We start from the raw sequence: 19663 nt of genomic DNA on the forward strand, positions 1-19663 counted from the left end.
AATTTTTGCATGCTGGTGGTCCGGTCGATCATCCGGCTTTGGTTTTAGTTTTCAGAAAATTTTACTTTTTTATTTTCCGTATTTTAATGTTTTAAATGAATTTTTTTTAAAAATTTAAGTATTTTTTAAAAATTTTAAATATACTTAACATAAATACACTTAAAAACTATAATATTTGTAAATTTTTTTAAAAAACAATTCACTAAATACCAAAAAATACAAAAAAAGAAAAAGAAAAATTAGTACATTTCTCGTATTTTTGTGTATTCATCAATTTTTTTTTTTAAAAAAATACTATTTAGATACATCTAAGTAAGGTGTATTTAAAAAAAGAAAAAAAAATACTTAAAATTAAGGAAAAATTATCCAAAAATCTTATTCGGGAAAATGTTGTTCCATTTAGTCTTGAAAGTTTTCTTTCAAACCAATCAGTCATTTTACTTATGGTATATTGTTTTTGTTTAATTTGGGAGTTGTAGAGTTTACTTGTTTACTCTTAGGTGCGATTTTGGTTTTTATTTTTTCCTGATGTTTGGGTGGGTTGGTTATGGTATGATGTTATCTTTCAAGTTTTTTATAGAGGATTGCGTGGAGTGAATTGTGGGGCTTGTAATGTTTAGCCATTTGATGTGGGGGTTGCTGATGTGGAAGCGTGGTGTTGTTGATGGTTGTGAATTTTTTTTTTTTATAATTTTGCTACTGATGTTTGGTTGGTTTTATTAAGGTATGATGTTATGTTTCCAAATTTTTTTTGTTAGGGTTCTACCATGTTTATTGCCCAGTAGGATATCTACACTGATGTATCCAGGTGAAGCTTTAATAGTTACTGAACTCACTCAAGCTAAACGACCACTTGTAACTTAGATTACAATAGGTGCAGTTGACATGGCAACTGGTTTAGAATATCAGAGGATGCCTATATTATTTAGAATATTCACAATAGGTACTTCATTTTCACTTAATCAAATCCATCAAAAACATGAGATGAATTAACAATTTTATGAGCTAAACAAATGTTTAAACTGTTCCAAAATGGTACAATTACTACACTGCTGATTACAAACTCAATGATGAATAATTCCCAAAGTGACCGTTAAATTTTAAAATTCCTAATAACATAATTTATTTCCTTGAAAAACAACTTGGCCCAACAATAGTTTGGGGTTGATGTTGTTGCCATTTCGTGTGGTTTTATGATGTGGAAACGCGGGTCGTTGATGTAGGTACATTAGCCTCGACGGGTCGACTGCAGGTTTCCTAACATTGTCGGTTTGCCTTTTTGTTTGTTGTATTGCAGATGCTTTTGTTTCTTCACGGCCAATCAAGTTGACGTTTGGACGGTCAAATTTGAACGGGGTCCTCCCATCCGTCTCACGGTCACATCCTTTCCTACATCGACTACTCGTCATAACAATAACTTCAAATTATTAGTCCAATTGATAGCAACAAGAACACACAAATAAAAAAATTACAAAAAAGGGAACTGCTACCTTGGATGCTTGCCAACATGGGTATGAACTTAATCACTAAACATGAACAAATTAAAAAATTCAAATTCACAGAAAACTACAAACAAAAAAAGAAAAACCAACACTCTTAACATTATCACACACACAAGACCTACCACATACATGAGTCCGAGAATGCACCTTCATTAATATGCACTTTCAAAAACATGTACACAGCAAACAAATCATTGCCAACATCATGCAATCCATCAACATTCCATTAAAACTCCAACACACCTACAATTGCAAGAACACACAAATAAAAAAAAAAATACAAAATGAAAACTGTTACCATGGATACTTGCAAACGTGGATGTGAACGTAATCACACATAGCCAAACATGAACGTATTACAAACTACAAAATAACAGTAAACTGGACAATCAAACAAAAAAAAAAAACCACTCTTAACACTCACATGCAGAAGACCCACTACATACATGAGACTGACAATGCACCTTCATTGACATGCACTTTAAGAAACATGCACACAGCCAACAAATCATTGCCAATAACATGCAAGCCATCAACATTCCATAAAAACTCCAACATACCTACAATTGCGCACACTGGCGTAATGGATTCATTAATACAACGGAAGTTGGTTAATATTTACTAACATGGAAATCACACGTTCTAACGTTTGCGTGGACAAACGTAATCAAATCCTACACAAAAGGTGTCAAAATCTTTTATCACCAATACAACGAAAACCCACTCAAACCAAACACATTTCAGAGGGCTTCCGTTAAGCATCATAAGCATCTACATCACTATAAAAATTCCCTTCCACTAACATGGACATCCAAAACAATCCACATCATTACTAACACAAATGCAACTGCAAAAACACATGGGACTTATTGATTGCATCACAACAAAACAAGACAACCAATTTATTTTAATAACTCCACCATTGAACTCACGCCAATACATGATAACAACAAACACATGTCACCAGAAAACACCCTCAGAATGTCAAGCACAATGTTACATTATTAGAATTACATTCACAAACTGAAATGGCCTAATACATGACTTCACTCCATGCTCAATTACAACCCTACCAAACCAATAACATCAAACAACAAATTGGCCAAACAAAAACCCCTACACACCCATTACATACAGCCACACACTTAATGCATGATCCAACATTGCCACACACCCAATTACAACGACAACATACCATAAATAGGGAAATGAAATACCAGAGACCACATACCTGACACCATTGTGCTCTAACACAATCACAGCCGCCGATGAGGGGTGGATGTGAAAGCGATGTCGCCGGAGTAGCGCCACTAACGTCAACCAATCCCCCAAAATCACACTGGTTCAAATGCTCCCGACGACACAACGTTAGAGTATAGGGTTTTCGGAATCAAAGCCAACATTATTTGGGGCAACTATCGCTAATTATCTAACATTACCAAAAACTGGAGTATTACTTAGCACACTAATATCGCAACCCAAGAACATTCCATGTTAATCTCTTCTGGGTTAGTCGGATGCGAGAGAAAACCAAAAAACCCTTTATAATACGCTTTTGGACAACGATGTAAATTTAACATCAGCAAAACACCCTTGTCTACCCCTAACTTATACACAAGCATATGGGCCAATGATGTACGTAAATGTCTTTTACATTGTTATGAGCCTTATTGGTCTATAAGAAAAAAACTAGGACGAAATGGTTCATAAGATTTAAACTTAGGATTTATTAGTATTTTACCTTAAAATGGGCCAATATTCACTTAAAAAATATATATATAAAAAATGAAAAAATTAAACTCAAAAAACTTAAACTAAACCAGAATTAGGAGTTGTTTGGAATGATCTAAATAAGTACACTTTTTGACTTTTTATAAAATATGGGTTGAATTTGAAATGATGAGATAGAGAGATGATGGGTGTATTTGGTTTGTGTTTGTAGAGTAATTTTTGAGATAAAAAGTATAAAAACTTGTTTGCTTTGCCTTTTTTCAGAAATGATTTTGGAAAATTATTTTGGAGAGAGAGTTTTAAAAAAAATGATTGATTTAATGTGTATGAGAGAGAGAGAGTGATTTTTGAAAAGTAGGTAATCAAATAAAATTTTGAGATTTTTTTTTGAAAAAAATTGTTTGGTTTAATTACTCTTAAAAATTTATTTATAGAGAATTTTTTTCAATTTTTTTTTTCGAGAAATAAACCAAACAAGGCCAATATAATTTAAATAAAATGATGCGATTTGAATAAAATAGCGATTTTTTTTTACTTTCTTAAATTATGACATTGGAGGAATATCGTTGAGATTGATAAAGGTGACGCTGATTGTCCGAATAATCGGCCGACTTAGGTAATCCACCCAATTTGAACGAACGAGCTCAAATTATTTTTAACCAAACAGACAAAAAATTACTGAACTGATGGATGTTTCCTCACGCAGAAGAAACCAATCCGCCACCACCTCCATCGCCTCGCCGCCGTCACATTGCTCAAATTCGGCGGCTGTTTATCACTTCAAATCTTACTAATCGGCAGTCAAAGTCTTCCCCTTGAACGAAAGCGGCAAACTTTGAGAAAGACTGACCTTGATTTTGGTCTTTTGGGACCAAACCCATTGTCTCTCTCGAAGGGAAAAAAAAATGGAGGACTTCTTTGGGGATTCTATTGTTGGGTCTCATCTTTCTTGACAAACCCCATTGGAATTTTGATAAATATATCTAAAACGATTGAAAAATCCCAACATAACTCAAAACTCCATAATGGGTATGTATAGGATTCTACATTTTTAAGAAAATAATTGTATCTCTCTTAATACCCAGAAGATTCAGAGCTCACTGACGGCTAAACAATCACTACTTCTAGTTCTTTAGGTAAATTTGTTACTTTCTCTCACAATTTATCATGAATGTATATATATACACATATGCTTCAGTTTCTTAAATTCTTGCATGAAATTGTTGTTGCTGATTCGCAAGTTATCTGTTTGGTTGTAATGTGAACACGCCTGGCTTTTGCATACATTCTATTTGATAAATTTCTCAGAAGAGCTTGTAGAGGTGAATTTTAACTAAAACTTGGTGTTTGAAAATGTACATACGAGAGATAACGTAGGCATTCTCAATGGTTGTGTTCTTTGCATGCTGCTTGGTAGATTCCCAAGCATGAGATTTAAAAGAGGGTTGTTATCTTTGCATTTCATTTTTTTCAGTTTTTAAGTGCATCTGTGCAATTTGTTGTAGATGGTTTGGAATGTTATTGGTCTATAACATAGTGCAACCAAATCTTAATTTCATAGCTTGAAAACATGTCTCTTTTTTTTTTTTTTTTTGATGACATCAATTTACATTAAATCTGCTATCCACGCACCCTTATTTTTGATTTCTACTCAGAATTGAGATGGCTAATGTGCACGCATAATATATGAACACACATCCACAAACTAGCTATTATATTGATCTGAGGCCCTGCTCTGGTTCCCCAGTATAGAACTTCTGTAACTACGTTGGGCTCTCTTTCAATTTATTTATTCTTGTAATTTGTCTTTGCCATTCAAGTTCATCACCTCCATGTCTCTCTACTTCTGTATTTCGTGTTTCAACAATAACAAAGATTCACATGCAGATACACCCTTGCGCATACATCTGTAAATGCACAAATATACAGATGCACTGTATATGTGCACAAACCCTAATGCATACATACACCCATACCCATATGCAAGGGAACACATCTACCTCAAAGCTTGCTTAGCACAATCCGAAGTCAGGCCTGAATGGCCAAAATTTCAATAGGGTCATTGGCATTCAGGCCTAGAACCTGCCCAAAACTGTCAAAATTTCTTTGAACATGTCCCGGCATTTGTTCTAAATGTCAGCGAAAATCAGATTGGACATGTATGGTCTTTGAATCCCCTTTACTGGGTGTGTATAACTAAATATTTAATAATTAATACAAGAAAGAGGATGTATGTGTGTATTCATGTGCACACGAGCACATACACATATCTTCACTCTCAATGATGGTCACGCATATAGCAGCAGGGATACCTTAGAACATCTTGTTGTTTAACAAAGTCTATTCCAGTTTAGTCTCTGCTCAAATTGATGTACATAAGTTCCTTTAGGCCTCTCTGCATATTTGTAGAATTTTTATATTCATCTTGTTATGCTAGCTGTTCAATATTTATCTTCTTATGTGCTTATCTTGATGGATGTCTTCTTTCATGAAACATACTAGTCTCGCAGCTGGTTGGAGTCATGAAGAAGCTTATGGACAACGTATAGAGGTGAAGTGGTGTGAAGAAAGGAAGTGCACTAACTTTCAAAATGTGAGGGTTATCTAGCCAGGATAGTAGTGCTTCTCTTTCAAGAAACATTTTGAGGCGTTAGCTACTTTACTGAGATTTGACGTGAAGAGTATTGGAGTAACCAAATATGCTGATGATGCTTTCTTCAATATATTTTATGCTTACTTACTGTTCACAATAGCAAATAGCATCTTTGCCTTTGTCTTTACACCCTTACATTTTTCTGCTTATACATTGCAGCAGAAAGAGCTACAGTTTGACATCTTTGAAGCCTATCTGCCTGTCTTCTCCTTGCTATAGTTTATGATCCCTTAAAATCTCATGTTTCAATAATGGTGAAATTTGTTCCTGGTTTATTAGGCTTCCTAGACTCATAAACAATGATAAATACCTTGAGATCCGGGTTGCAATATACTGTTAACAATCTTAAACCTGTCATCCAATCAACTTTTCTCCCAATACACTTCAAGACAGAGCAGTCGATCAATGATTATATAAGCTTCTTGTGCAAGCAAAACCTTTTCAAACAAGCTCTTGATGCGTTTGACTTCTTGCAAAAACATACAAGTTTTCATGTGAAGCCCAGCACTTATGCCCAGCTGATATCTGCCTGCTCGTCTTTGAGATCTGTAGATCAAGGAAGAAAAATCCATAACCATATCCTTATACACAGCTGTCAGCCCGACATGATTCTTCAAAATCATCTTCTCAATATGTATGGGAAATGTGGTGCCTTGAAGGATGCTCAAAGGGTTTTCGATGAAATGCCAAAGAGAAATGTGGTTTCTTGGACTTCTGTAATTGCTGGATACTCACAGCATGGTCAAGAAATTGATGCAATAAAGCTGTATTTTCTAATGCAAAAATCTGGCCTTATGCCAGATCAGTTCACCTTTGGAAGCATAATAAGATCTTGCTCAAGTTTGAGTTCCATTGAGCTAGGGAGGCAGTTGCATGTTCATGTCATTAAATCAGAATTTGGTTCCCACCTTATTGCACAAAATGCTTTGATTGCAATGTACACAAAATTTGGTCAAATTGCTGATGCATTGGATGTGTTTTCTGGTATTAAAAAAAAGGATTTAATTTCATGGAGTTCAATGATTGCGGGCTTTTCACAACTTGGTTACGAGTTAGAAGCATTGAGCCATTTTAAAGAAATGCTGTCTCAAGGTGTTTATCAGCCAAATGAATTTGTTTTTGGTAGTGCTTTTAGTGCTTGTGGCAGTCTCCTGCAACCAGAATGTGGGAGGCAGATACATGGGATGATTACAAAATTTGGGCTAGGGAGAGACACTTTTGCAGTTTGCTCGCTTAGTGATATGTATGCAAAATGTGGTCTATTGGATTTTGCAAAAACAGCTTTCTATCAGATAGAGAGGCCTGATTTAGTGTCTTGGAATGCAATCATTGCAGGGTTTGCATATGGTGGTGATGTAGACGAAGCCATGCTGTTTTTTTCTCAGATGAGGCATCTGGCATTGAGCCCAGATGATATCACAGTTCGCTCCCTGCTTTGTGCCTGCACAGGTCCAGTTACCCTAAATCAAGGCTTGCAGATACACTCATACCTTATCAAAGTGGGTTTTGATTTAGGTATAGCAGTGCGTAACACTTTACTTTCAATGTATGCAAAGTGTTCAGATCTTTATGATACATTTAAAATGTTCAACGAGATGACAAGCAATGCAGATTCAGTTTCTTGGAATACTGTTCTTGCTGCATGTATGCAGCACAACCAAGCTGGGGAGGTTTTCTCATTATTAAAAATGATGCTTCCATCTCAGAATAAGCCTGACCATATTACTTTAGTCAGTGTACTGGGAGCTTGTCGAGAAATAGCCTCTCTAGAAATGGGGGATCAAGTTCATTGCTATGCTATGAAAACTGGGCTCAGGCTCGATAACTCCGTCACAAATGGACTGATTGACATGTATATGAAATGTGGCTCTCTACGAAATTCTCGAAAGCTCTTTGATTCCATTGAGAGTCCTCATGTTGTCTCCTGGAGTAGTTTGATTGTGGGTTATGCTCAGTTTGGACATGGAGAAGAAGCTCTTAAACTCTTTGGGAAAATGAGAAGTTTAGGTGTCAAGCCAAATCAAGTGACATTTGTTGGGGTTCTAACTGCTTGCAGTCATGTTGGCCTGGTAGAAGAAGGTTTACAATTGTACCGTACCATGGAAATGGATCACGGGGTTGTACATTCTAGAGAACACTGCTCATGTGTGGTCGACTTGCTTGCTCGTGCTGGACGTATAAATGAAGCAGAAGATTTTATCAATCAATTGCCATTTGATCCTGATATTGTCATGTGGAAGACTCTGCTAGCTGCTTGTAAGAACCATAATAATGTTGAGGTTGGAAAACGTGCTGCTGAAAATATTCTGAAAATTGATCCATTCAACTCTGCTGCTCATGTATTACTTTGCAACATATATGCATCTGACAGCAGTTGGGAAGATGTTGCTAGAGTACGGAGTTTGATGAAACAAAGGAATGTCAAGAAAGTTCCTGGTCAGAGTTGGATTGAAGTTAAAGACAACATCCATGTTTTCTTGGCAGAAGATAGTTTGCATTCAGAAAGGGACAAAATATACTCGATGCTAGAGGAATTGTGGTTGCAGATGCTGGATGCTGGTTATGTTCCGTTCAAAGATAAGCTTCATGAGTGAACTATTGGTGGGGTTAAATTAGTGATGACGCGATCTTCAGGTTCAACATCATGCCCAATCTTCAGAAAGTTCTAGTTTGATCTTGGATTTGCTAGAGTGATCATGTCTGAAGTCTGTGGAGGTAAAACTTCATGATTTATTTCTTGCATTTTCTCTAAAAAAAATCCTTATGGGTAACAAGAGGTCTTGAGGCCCTGACATTTAGGTTGAGTCTGACCAGGTACCCCCTGGTCCATTACGAAGGTGCCCTTTTGACATTTGTTTCATTGCCATCTAGATTCTTGCCTTGGTTGGCTAATAAGTCAAACCGTGCTGGAATTAAGTCCATTTACAGATAATTTGCTAAATATTGTGTACACTGTTTTACTTTAATATTTCTTGTTCCCTCTATCAATTAAGGATAATATCTGAAGTTTCAGCAACAGTTACGTTGTTCCTTTCCATATATTTTAATCATTGTGTATATTATTTTATTACTGATTTGACAAGTGGAATTTTTTAGCTGATGTTTAAACCAGTGAGCTGGAAACAACTTCTTTTGCAACCTGACATAATTTTTTGTCATAATGAACACAACTCAGACAGGATCAATAGGAAGACTTCTAAAATTGATATTGGGGGAAGGAGACATGTTTCATTTCACACAGGATTCAAACATGCTGATCCCCATTCTCCAATACAGAGAAAAGGATATGCATAGGTAATGTTATGAAAAATTAATAAAAAGGGCCATTTTAAGGCCCATCCTATCTCGGCCCAGACATGGGAAGAGTGCTTGAGGATTGGCCCAAGAACTTTCATGTATACACATTGTTCATACACATTTGTACATAACAGTAATGCATATGTATGAATCTGTGTTACCTGGAACATGGATCGTTCCGGTATGTGGAACGTGAACGAGAATGTGGTATGTTACATGCTCTAAAATGTGGTACGATATGGGTAGACTTGTATAGATTACATTATAATAATTTAACGTACTTCTAGAATAATTTTCTTTTAACAATTAGGTGTCCAATAAAATGTAATTTTTTTTTTCTAAATTAATCATATAAAAACACATTTCTATATGAGCATTTTTGATATTTTGTCTTGTCAAAACTTCATTCACATTAGATTTTAATTCATTATATTTGATTTTTATTCTTACTAAGGAAACTTTCAAGGATTTATATTGGAAGCAACTTGTGGGATTGCTTCGAATTGCAATTTACCGTTTTGGAACATGCATTCCAAAACCTAATTCACTAGGATATTACCATTTTTTGGTAACACTGGTATGTAATATGTATACATATATTTCTATTATTCTTTTTTCTGTAGAGGAAAATACATGTAGTATCAATTGTACAAGGAACAGAGTAGTGAGGCTTAATCCCCAAACTTAGTTGTTGACACAACATACCAACACCACTTGGCAACCAAATAAGTTTTGTCTTTTTTGAAAATTAATTTTTTACTATGCAGTCTAGAGTGGAAAAGCTTAGACCTGTTATATTTTTTGGGTCAAGCCTATAGCTAATAATTTAGGACTGATGTTGGGCTGGCCTGGCCTTGGGCTACTGCAAATCTCATTATTATCTAGAATAGACTCTACCCAAAACTGGCCTGATTGAGCCCATGGCCACCACTATCAGCAACAAGATAAGAGGCATATATTGAGTTATCAGTTAAGGTATTACTCTCCGTCACTTGTGCAATATAGATTATAGATATTTTTTAAAGAATAAAGAGTAAAGACAAACTTGTGCATCTGACATATGGTGTCAATTTGTTACACTAGCAAGTTGGCAACCATGACTAGAAAGTAAATGTGATATTGATGCCAGAGTTTAGTGCTTAGTAAAGAATACGATCTTGAGGGCCATGTATCACCAACCAAATTCAAGCATCTACAAAGTTTTGCAAATAATGTTATTTTTTGGTTAAATGCTCCTCGACTTCATTGGCTTCTATTAACAATACACATTGATAGGAATATACTTTTCTTGTGGTTCAATGTCTAATTTGTTGTATGTGAATTTAAGTCTAAAATTTTTCTTTTTTCTCCCTTGTAGAAATGTTATTACCTAAAAACTAATTACTTTATATTTTCTAATATTTATTGGAATTTTTCTTCTAAAAGATTTGGATTTACATGCTGTTTTACCTAACTGGTGCTAAATTGACTATGATCTTCTGTTTGATGGTTTGGTGGAGGTCTATCAGTAGTTCAAAATAGCAATCCTGATGCTATACTTTTGGCTCATGAGAACACCATGGGTCGCATTCGAAAAGGTTACGGTAGTGTTTGATAGAGTTTTCTAAATATGATTTGACAATAGAGTTGTATTTTGAGTTTGTGAGTTTTGGAATTATGATTTGAGTGTGGAAAATTTGTTTGCTAAATGAGTTTTGAATTGAGTGGGGAAATTTTGATGTGACATATGATATTTGATATAAAAACTTATAACTCATAACCAAACACACAACTCAAAATTCTATTCAAAGTTCATAAATTTTTTAAAAAAATTCCAATTTTTTTTTATTTAAAATATAAAAAATAACAGTTGGCAATTGTAAAAAAAAAAAAAAAAAATTGCACTGTTCCGGTCAACTGGCTGGATGTCCGGTTGGACGACCGGTCGAACGTCTAGTTAGCCCAAATTTTCCCGCCTTGGCTAGAGTTTTCAAAAGTGAGTGTGGAATTAATTTTTGAAAAGTGTAAACAAATACCATGTGCAAACCAAAGGGTGGAAATATATTTTGAGAACACAACTAAACACAGCCTAGAATTTTCCTTTGTTTAACCTCCCTATTCCTTTGAGGCCTTTGCTTGATTTTTTGTCTTGGGAAAGAATTTTGATCAAGGCCCTGTATGCATAGTTAGTTCTTTATTTTAGAAGTTAATGTTAAAATTGATGTATATTATTGATTGATGGGTGTTATATATATTACAATGATTCATGATTCCTATATATAGAAGAGGGTGAGTGTGTAGTAGGTAAGGAGTAGGTGAAGTGGAGGTGGTAGTGGTGTAGTGGGTTAGGTTTAGTGGAGTAGGTGAGGTGGTAGTGGTGTGGTGGGTTAGGTTTAGCGGAGTAGGTTTAAGTGGGTGAAGTAGGTGATAGGTTTTAACAGCCCCCCGCAAACTCAAGGGGGATAGGAACGAACCAACTTGAGTTTGGAGAGAGTTACAAAACAAGAAAATACATAAAAATAAAAGAGGATAGGAGACACTGTATGGTCGTGTCAGACCATTGGTGAAGACACTGGATGGTGGTGTCATAACGTTGTAGAGGACACTATATGGGGGTGTCATAACGTTGTAGAGGACACTGTATGGTGGTGTCATAACGTTGTAGAGGACACTGTATGGGGGTGTCATAACGTTGTAGAGGACACTGTATGGGGGTGTCATAACGGTGTAGAGGACACTGGATGGCGGTGTCAGACCGATGTAGAAGACAGTTTATGGGGTCATGTCGGACCGTTGTAGCAGACAATGTTGTGACAGTTGTTGTGACAGTTTACGGAGTCTTGCTGGACCCTTGTAGAAACTAACCGGAATCAATGTCGGGACAGTTTACAGAGTCTTGTCGGACCCATGAAGGAGCTAACCGGAATCAATGTCGGGACAGTTTACAGAGTCTTGTCGGACCCTTGTAGAAACTAACCGGAATCAATGTCGGGACAGTTTACAGAGTCTTGTCGGACCCTTAAAAAATACACTGTATGATGGTGTATATAGGCTGCCTAAATATATATACATATGGATAGATATAGTGAGCCCTCAAAAGTCGCGCCCTCAAAAGGTGCGCCCACTTCATCAAAAGGCGTGCCCAACAGAAAGCGTCGAGCCATCAAAAGGTCAGCCGGAGACGCGGCGAGGCACGTGAGCGACAGAGCGGCGTGTCAGCCGCGTCGTCAGTGTCAATATAAACCAATGCGGAGGCGGAGGAAACCAAACCAGACTGAAACCTTTGAACTGGTCATTCTGAAACAATCTGTAAATACTCTGTATCCAACCCTTCTCGGAAACACTCAGCAACCCAAAAAACATGGCCTCTTCTTCCCGTCCAGCTACCCAGAATATGGCCTCTTCGTCCCGTGGTCTGCTCACTCTCTTTCCCGACCTCAACGAGTCAACAAGAGAGATAACTAGTGCGGTGGCCCCTGAACCTCAACCAAGCGCCTCTGGGTTTGCTCCGTTGAACTTTCCTATGCGGTCTGTGGAGCAAAAAATGGCGGTGCAAACTGATATTGAGGCCAATCAGTATACTTTGAAGTCATGTGTGGAGAGCATGACGGCGGTCACAAACTTGTCGCACCGGCTGCAGAGTAGGACAAATGAGGTGCAGCAGTTAAACGCCCAACTGGCTCTGCTCCAACGCATGTATAAGGATGCGCGAGCAGAGATAAGTGTGCTAAAGGCGGAAAACAAGGAGCTGAAGCGGAAGGCCACCGTGATGTTCCGTTTTGGAGGTCCGCCATATTCTGCAGTGGAGGAGCAAGGAGTAGTGATCATGCCCAGTGGAGTGGGAAATACGGAGGCAACACCGGCAAGGGCCACCCAGGACGGAGGCAAGAAGAAAAGACCGGCGGCAGAGTAGAGAAGAAAAATCCCACCTGTGAATGTGGTTGTTTGTTTGTATTTTTTTTTTTTTTTTGTATGTGGAAACATGGTGATCGGGGTGAGCCCCGACAGGAATAAAATGAGTTTGGTGTGCAGTTCGTCTTCTTTCTGCTTTGTTTTGTTTGTTTGTTTGTTTTTTTTTTTTGTTTTGTTTATTATTATTTCTGCGAAAAAAATGAAAAATAAAGTGAAAGAAAAATAAAAAAAAAAAGAAAGAAATAATAAGAATATATGTGAAAGCAAAACGAGAGAGTGAGGGAAAAAAGAGATTGGTTCGCGTGGGTTTCTTGGCCCACGGTTTGGAGAAAACCGGCAATGGGTTTGAAATTTTATTTTATTTTATTTTATTTTTGTGTAAGAATAATAATAATAATAATAATAAGATATTAAAGGTGAAAGCATGTGCCCTCGTGGGAGCAGCGGCAGATAAAGAAAAAAGGAAGATAAAAAATAAATAAAGGTAAAGTGGGGAAAGAATAAAAAAGAAAAAGTATAGGTTGGAGAGTGGGTCACATGGGAGAGAGAGAGAGAGTGGGGTTTAATGTCTCGGTCCGTAGTGTCTGTGGACACAAGGGGTATGGAATTTATTATTGGTTTAGACGGTGGGATAGAATTTCAGCAATAAGGCTCTGAACACTATCACAGACAACACTCTTTTTGAGGGAGGAGAACAACTCACAGACAACACACACTTTTTTTTTTTTTTTTTTTTGAAGCTAAAAACATACACATACAGCAGCAGCTGAGAAGAAGAACCAAGAACCATCACCATTGCAGGGCTGGTGTCTGCTCTACGTGCGCGGGGATGATGTTTTCTGGATCTGTTGACCAATCAAACGGTTCATTTCTTGATGATAATCAGATGAAGAAAAGGTACGTGTGAGTGTTTGTCGCCGACGTAGCAGCGGTGGAGAAAAGCATGGATATCGATCAACAGCTGGGTTAGACAGGTGGTGGTAAGGGAAGTGGCGAAGTTGGTGGGTTGGATCAAGAGAACCAGAGATGGTGCCGGTACCGGTGGAGGGGGTTGACTGGTCGTCGGTTCCTCCGGCTTGCTTCCGGTGACTGGCCTTGTGACCGCCTAGGGCTTGGTAGGAGCCGAAGGCCTTGTCGCATACACGACACTTGTAGACGGGCTTTGAAAACGAAGAGGTTGCTGCGGTGGGTGAGTTGAGAGCTTCGAGAGCCATTACAACTTAGTGAAGGTATGTGTAAAAAAAAAAATTTTAGCGGATTAGGTTGAGGTCCGGCGGGCAGCTAAGGTGAGGTTGCCGCCCGCCGGGGAAGCGAAAATATTAGGTTCTAAACCTGCTCTGATACCATGTTAAAATTGATGTATATTATTGATTGATGGGTGTTATATATATTACAATGATTCATGATTCCTATATATAGAAGAGGGTGAGTGTGTAGTAGGTAAGGAGTAGGTGAAGTGGAGGTGGTAGTGGTGTAGTGGGTTAGGTTTAGTGGAGTAGGTGAGGTGGTAGTGGTGTAGTGGGTTAGGTTTAGTGAAGTAGGTTTAAGTGGGTGAAGTAGGTGATAGGTTTTAACAGTTAACTCCCTTGGCATCTTAATTTTCCTTGTTGTCTACATATATATTTTAGATTTTGTTTATTTATTTATTGTTCTTGGGGTGGGGCTTAGACTGAAGACTTTTGTGAGGTTTAGGAAGTTAATTTGTGAATGTGGAAGACCATAACACTGGTGTTTGGAGATTGCTTGGTCATGTTGCGATTAAGATATTTGACTGAACTGTTTAAGAACAATAGCTAATATATTTTGAAGTTGGGTATTCATTAAAATACGCACAATACTTCGTCACATGAAACAAAATTGACGATTTAATTAAAAACAAGAAATAGAGTTCTGTGAGGGTGATCCAAAAATAGTGTCTTTTGCAGATGCGGTTCTAATCTTGCATCACATCGTCAACAAGTGCTTTAATCCTTTCAGAAATCCAAAAGTAGTGTTAGCATTCTTGGCTCCTTGTATCAGTAGATAATGACAAGCTGATGCAAAATTGTCATCTTGATTAACAATGAATTGTGGGATTTAAGGGTTGGAAATCTGCCATGTAGTTTAATTAACACCCTTACTGCAGATTTTAGGGATAAATGGTATCTGACTAATATGCCTCATAATTTAGTGGGTGGCAGTACTGATCTTCAGTATAATGTGTTCGCATTCTTCTGCTGAAATAATTCCAGTCTTTTCTTTTTTTTTGTTTGAAACATCTCTACCCAAAGGATTCTAATTTCTGAGCATATTGAGATGTTTATGACTTTCTGTCCTGGGGTTCAAGATATAAATTGCTGTGTGACTGGAGGTGGTCTTGTTAGCCTTCCTTTTTTATGGCATCTTTGTACCCGAGACTTTATGTAAGGAAGCATGTTTCATGGTGATAGCTGCTTGGGATAAAGTACTGATGGCCTATCACCGGATCAGCAGGAAGTGATCTTTTCCATAGAAATGTAGATGTGCTGAGGGAAACTGTGAACGGTGAATCAACATATACTGTCTTCCTTATCATATCTCCTTCCTCCATGGTATTCTGTGTAGCCTAATCCAGCATTGACACTCTGTTATGTCATTCATGGATTATGGCAATATTGTGAGCACACAGTCGATGAATGTATGGCTGAGAAAAGAATGCACATTCGCGGAGGTGATGCCCCATTTATTATTCTGATGGAGTTTATAGAAAGGAAGCAAAATTTATGTAAAAACAAAATTAAAAGATACGTGTTTTGAGTTGAGAACCAAGTGCTCAGAACTTGATCTCTTTTTTTTTTTTTTGATCAATGCTCGAAACTTGATCTCTGGCTCTTTGTTCGTTGTATGGTTTTAATCTTAGTGGTAGTCTGGGCCAGCCAGATTTGGTTTGTTCAGCTGTCAATTCTTGTGGCTATTGTGGTAAATTTTTGTGCCCTCGTGTACCTGTTAAAGTCAGTATGACCATTCCTCTTGTTATGATAAACACACTTTTTTAGTACCTATGATTGATTATGCATTTTGTTTCCATGTGAACATCTAAAATCTTTTCACAGCATACTAAAGGAAATACAAGCCTAGACTGACACAATATCGTTTAGTAAACTGCTAAAACATTTTTAACTGAACAATTCTTTATAAAATCATGAACCATTAAACATTATCTGGTCTGTTCTAAATGGACATGGTATATTGTATGCTTTCTGTTGTTAAAATAACAACTCAAATCTTGCTATTAAATTAAGTACTATTTTTGATCGGAGCATAATTTATCAATTTGCACCAAAATAAGACTGGCTGTGTTTTACTTCTTGGTGTTCTTAATAGGGTGTGGTCTTTTTCCTTCCAAATTAACGATGTATGCTCTTATGATGAATACATGTTGTACAGATCATTGGTCTCTTGGCCATACCCCAGTTTCAGGAGGAGAAGGGATTTGCATTGGCGGTCAGAGAGTGAGAGTCATTTGTGCCCCAGTAATATTTATTTACATGATTGCTTCTTTTGAAAAGCATAGTTTAAAACTTTCTTCTATAGCTGCACCTGATATGTGTACCAGATTCCATGTATCTGGCTATCATGTTAAGCTAAGCAAGCCTGATATTAACACAAATTAGATGTTGGAATTGAGTTTTGAGCAAACGCAGATTAGCCTAAACTCCAATTAAGCTCATAGCCTGATACTTGGGTATTTTGTGTGGGCATTTGTCTAGCTTGGGCCAATTAACAATCCTTGACCAGAAAGACGCTCTGATAATGTTAGTTAGTTCAAATTTCATGTCAACTTTCCATAATATGTGGATTAATAAGTCGCAAGTTCTTAACAAAATGCGTAAGGGATTTTGGTCATTTTCAGTTTGATCATAGTTGTATGTTCCATAACTTTTTGTCACCTTATTCCCTTATGTTTCTTGAGATATCTGTAATTTAACTTTCGGATGTACTATTGTTCTTCATTTTGAGACATCACATGCTGCATCATGTTAACTTTAGAAAATTTTCCTTATTCAGGGGCATACAGATGGCCACATGGCGTTACTTCATGCCAGTACTCACTCGTTGATTGTAGGTGATCATTGTGTGGGTAAGATTTTCATTTTATACAAACAAAAAGTTTGTGCAAGAAATCAATTGGTACTTCTTACCTACAGCTTTACTAAGATGAGCTATTTAATAGTTAATTTTTTGGTTTATCAGTTCTGTTGATTGATACATGAAAATTTGATGAATGGGATACATGAAACTCTCACTCTTGCTTAAGGCAAAATTTGATGAATGGGCTTCGCGCTTCGATGATTTTACTTCTATTATATTAGTATTATTGTTAATCTTATGAATTTATTTTAACGACATCATCTAAGCACTGTACAGTGTTGGATTTACGTTGTATTGTATTATCATTTAACTTTTTAATTTTTCTTTTGGATATATATATATATATATATATTTTTTTTGAATCTAAATATTGACTGGTCTTGTGATTTGTCACCCAGAAGGTACTTTTAACACATCTATGGATTTTTTTTTCTCCCAGTCAAGTAAGTGCAATTTTGAATATTACTTCTGGTGCATATATGCATGTAAGTGTAATTGACATCTGATTCTTCTGCCCTATGGAATGGCAGCAAAAGCCAATTATTGTTTACATAGGGCCTGTAAATTTATTTCATTGAGCTTTGTAAATTATGTTATCCAAGTAAGAGAGTGTGTTTTCAAACAATAAGCACTAGTTTCAAAGTGAATTATTGTAGTGGTAAATATGTAAAATATCCATTTTCGTTAACGGCATTAGTTTCAAATTGAATTATTATAGTTCAAGGTGGTAAAGTATAGCAATTTTTCCATGGCTTTTAGGTTGATTATAACTTTGCAGACATACCACAAACCACAGTGATACCATATAAATTATAATAAGTTGATTACTCTAGTGCTATGCTGTACAGATTTAAATTTGTGCTATTAAGAGTCTTGTCTTGGTTATAATTGGATGCCACTCTACTTACACAAGTGAACAAGTTAATCTTCTGGAAAGTAAACATCCCATCACGGGCTGGAATCATTAGAAGGTCTTAGTTTCAACCATCACAATCTTCATTACTCGTGCCATGAAAATGTACACAATGACTTACTGCAACATCAAGAGGTTTTTGAGAATGGTTGCATAGCGATAGTGCATTCATTTGGAAGTGTTTGGAATTGATTTCTAGTTGGTCATTGGCATTCTTCTGGAAATGAAGATTGTTACCATCAAGATGTTTGCTAAAGAGAGTTGATGTTGGTGATTCCTAATAGATTCACAGAGAGCGAGAGATTATTTGTTTCTCCAGATTGCAAGGTATGTACATTTTATTGAGGATTATTTTGATAACATGAAAAACAAATATTTATGTTTCGTGTAAATATCTGCAAAGTATAACCACTACTAACCACCACTAGTTGACATTGGTAGGAAAGAAGGAAAAGATTTGAAGAGTTCCCTCTTGGCCCACCATTTCCTTTCCACCCAAGCCAAGATGGAAGCCAAGCAAGCCCACTTTGGCTCTCTCTGGAGTACTCGAAAGAGAAGGGTGATGTTGAGGAAGTTGATGAATTTTCAAGGTTACAGACAGAGCTCGTTCGGATTAAAGGATTTGATGAGAAAAGAAAGAAAATGGAGAGAGAGAGATGTGCAATTTTTTAGGGCTTATATTGGTAATAATAGTTTATTTTTTAATTTTATATGTTCATGTAGTATTTATCTTTTTAGCGGTGCTAGAGGCCTCGAATTCGAGGCCTTGAATTCGCCTCGACAACAATTTATTTATTTATTTATTTATTTTGGGGTGGTGGCTGTGTGTGTTAGTTTTTTTTTTTTTATTTGATTTTTTTTAAGGGTGGTTTATGTGGAGGAATGTGTCAAAAAATTAGACATTTCACACCAACTCATCGTATAAAGTTATATGAAATTAATAAAATTTAACCAACAACCTAACTAATCAGTCAATTTTATCACTCAACCAGTCCAATCTAATTGACTGATCTGTTAAGCTGCTGGTTAAATTTTGTTAATTTTATATAATTTTATACGATGAGTTAATGCAGAATGTTTAGTTTTTTGGCACACCTCTACACATAACCACCTTTAAAAAAAAAAAAAAAAACCAAACTAGCATAGTCCAACAAATAGAAGAAAAAAAAAACTCAGCCTGTATAGTTTGATGAGGTAAGTGAATTAGGTTGGACTTTATCAAACTATACGGGCTGAGTTAGTGCGAGATGTTTAATACATATAACCACCCTTGCAAAAAAGAAAATAAAATAAAAGATAGAAAAAAAAAAAAAAAACCAAACACACAGCCAAAAAAAAAAAATTGAATTTTGAGGCAATTTCGATGTCTCGAATTCGAGGCCTCAGGCATTAATCTTATCTTTTTACACCTACTTCAAGCATTGTAAATCTTGCATTATCAGAAAAAAGTGAAGCGAAAAATTTAATGGAGGTATTTAGAAGCTTCTAGAACTATTTATGTAATTATGTACAAATATTCAACACACTCTCAATTATTTTGGAATGTTCTGGATTGTTTCACTATTC

General features: G+C 36.5%; 1 protein-coding gene across 5 annotated transcripts; it reads left to right on the top strand.

The window, feature by feature from the left end:
- Positions 1-3807: 3807 nt before the first annotated feature.
- On the top strand, positions 3808-18907 carry LOC114281248 (pentatricopeptide repeat-containing protein At3g53360, mitochondrial). Of its 5 annotated transcripts, none has more exons than XR_003635841.2 (5): positions 3808-4369; positions 5736-8601; positions 17101-17173; positions 18297-18424; positions 18526-18907. XR_003635841.2 is itself a non-coding variant. In XM_028223691.2 (2 exons), the coding sequence occupies exon 2, from the start codon at positions 6186-6188 to the stop codon at positions 8478-8480; it is 2295 nt and encodes a 764-aa protein (XP_028079492.2). In that variant the 5' UTR covers positions 3808-4369; positions 5736-6185; the 3' UTR covers positions 8481-8927. The 5 variants fall into 5 exon arrangements, 1 of the variants encoding a protein (XP_028079492.2); XR_003635839.2 differs by having other exon boundaries at positions 18539-18907; XR_003635842.2 differs by having other exon boundaries at positions 18544-18907.
- Positions 18908-19663: the final 756 nt, after the last annotated feature.

The sequence above is a fragment of the Camellia sinensis genome, chromosome 3 (assembly GCF_055761805.1).
Source record: "Camellia sinensis isolate YWXY chromosome 3, ASM5576180v1, whole genome shotgun sequence".
NCBI classification, from domain to species: Eukaryota; Viridiplantae; Streptophyta; class Magnoliopsida; order Ericales; family Theaceae; genus Camellia; species Camellia sinensis.

Bases quoted from the DNA above. Each gene is read 5' to 3' on its own strand.
- LOC114281248 (XM_028223691.2), top strand. From the start codon at position 6,186: ATGATAAATACCTTGAGATCCGGGTTGCAATATACTGTTAACAATCTT.